Source organism: Trichechus manatus, unplaced genomic scaffold, assembly GCF_000243295.1.
Source record: "Trichechus manatus latirostris isolate Lorelei unplaced genomic scaffold, TriManLat1.0 scaffold00072, whole genome shotgun sequence".
Classification (NCBI taxonomy): Eukaryota; Metazoa; Chordata; class Mammalia; order Sirenia; family Trichechidae; genus Trichechus; species Trichechus manatus.
In genome coordinates, this window is record NW_004444008.1 from 968,470 (window position 1) to 969,945 (window position 1,476).

A 1,476-nucleotide genomic window follows, 5' to 3' on the forward strand; every position below is an offset into this window, starting at 1 on the left:
CACAGCCCCCCTATGAGCCCCACTTGGGCCCTCCCAAGTTCCCCCATGGGCCCCCCAGGTTCCTGGCTGCAGCTGCGGGGGGAGGGGGTGCATCCTGGAATTTGGCATAAGTACAGGATCCCCGGGGACTCAGCCAGACAAGAGGGAACCAGGCCCTAACACTCTCGACAATGTGCACACCGGGGCCAGGTCTCAGAGTCTCTGATGGCTCTCGTGCCTACCTACCTCCCTGTCCTGAGCCACATCCCAGATCCCGACAGCCCTCAGGATCCACCCCCACCCGTCCCAACTCGCAGTGTCCCCAACGAACCTGCCCACCCTGATGGCCCTGCCCCCCCATGAGGCTCACATGAGGCCCCAGGAGGCTGGCTCTCCCGGCTCACAGTGTGCTGACAGCCCCTGCACCCCTCAACGGCCGCCCCCCCAACAAGGCCCCACTGGCACCTCACCCAGGACAACGCCGCTGGCTACGCCGGGGATGCCTTGGATGACGGTCAGGTTGTTCTGGGTGAAGTACTCGTCACAGGTGGCGCTGGGAGCAGAGCCATTGCAGAAGAGGCCCCAGAGGGCCGTGGTCGCCGTGCCATTGAGGCCGGGGTGCTCCTTGGCGCAGACATCGAAGCTGAGCCAGGACAGCGTGCGATTCCCAAGGAGGCAGACCCTGGGGCAACAAGGAGACACATTTCCCACTGTCCACTGCCCGCAACGGGGCATCACTCATGGGGCCACTTCGACCACTGCTGCCTCAACTGAGCCCAAAACCACACGCCCGCTCTCACCTCGGCCCCGCGACCACGCGCCCGCTCTCACCTCGGCCCCACGACCACGCGCCTGCTCTCACCTCGGCCCCGCGACCATGTGCCCCCTCATCTGAGCCCCACAACCACACGCCTGTTCTCACCTGAGCCCCAGGACAACCCCATCAGGGGACGACGAGGCTCAGAGAGGGCAGGTGACCCGCCCAGGGCACACAGCTGGCAGCGGCAGCACAGCGGGTGGGTTTTCAGTGGAGCCCAGGCCCCCGCTTCACGTGTGCTGCCCTCTTGAGCCACACAGGGACCCCGGCCTCAACAGAGACTGAGGTTACAGGAGGGGAGGGGGAAGAGGCAGAACGAAAGGACTTCGGCCCCCAGCCCCGCCACTTGGGGGTCTCGGGACCCCATCCGCTCGGCGAGCACCCCAGCGGGCAGCAGGCGGGGACTCACGGGATGTCGGGCGGGTCAAAGGCCGTCTTGATGACGCCGGCGTAGATGGCCAGGATGGAGAGGACCACGCAGGCAAGGAAGACCAGGGCCAGCTTGTTGACATACTTGACGCCCACGAAGACCACTGCGGCCATGAGGGCCAGCGTGCACGAGCCGTAGACACGCATGTTGTGGAGCATGGCGGCTGCCTCCCCGCCCGCCACCTCCGCCCGGAAGACGGCCGCACTCGGGGAGATGTAGGTCTGGGGGTGCAGAGTGGGGCTGTGAGGGG

The 1,476-nt window shown here is 66.5% G+C and overlaps 1 protein-coding gene across 1 annotated transcript in view; it reads right to left on the minus strand.

Annotated features, from left to right (window-relative positions):
• SLC12A7 (solute carrier family 12 member 7) overlaps window positions 1-1,476 on the minus strand; it is a 63,334-nt gene that overhangs the window by 26,347 nt on the left and 35,511 nt on the right. The window contains exons 7-8 of the mRNA XM_023734820.1: window positions 1,206-1,447; window positions 450-661 (exon numbers count right to left, since the gene is read on the minus strand). Of these exons, the coding sequence (XP_023590588.1) occupies window positions 450-661; window positions 1,206-1,447 (454 nt within the window). The remainder of the gene's footprint in view (window positions 1-449; window positions 662-1,205; window positions 1,448-1,476) is intronic.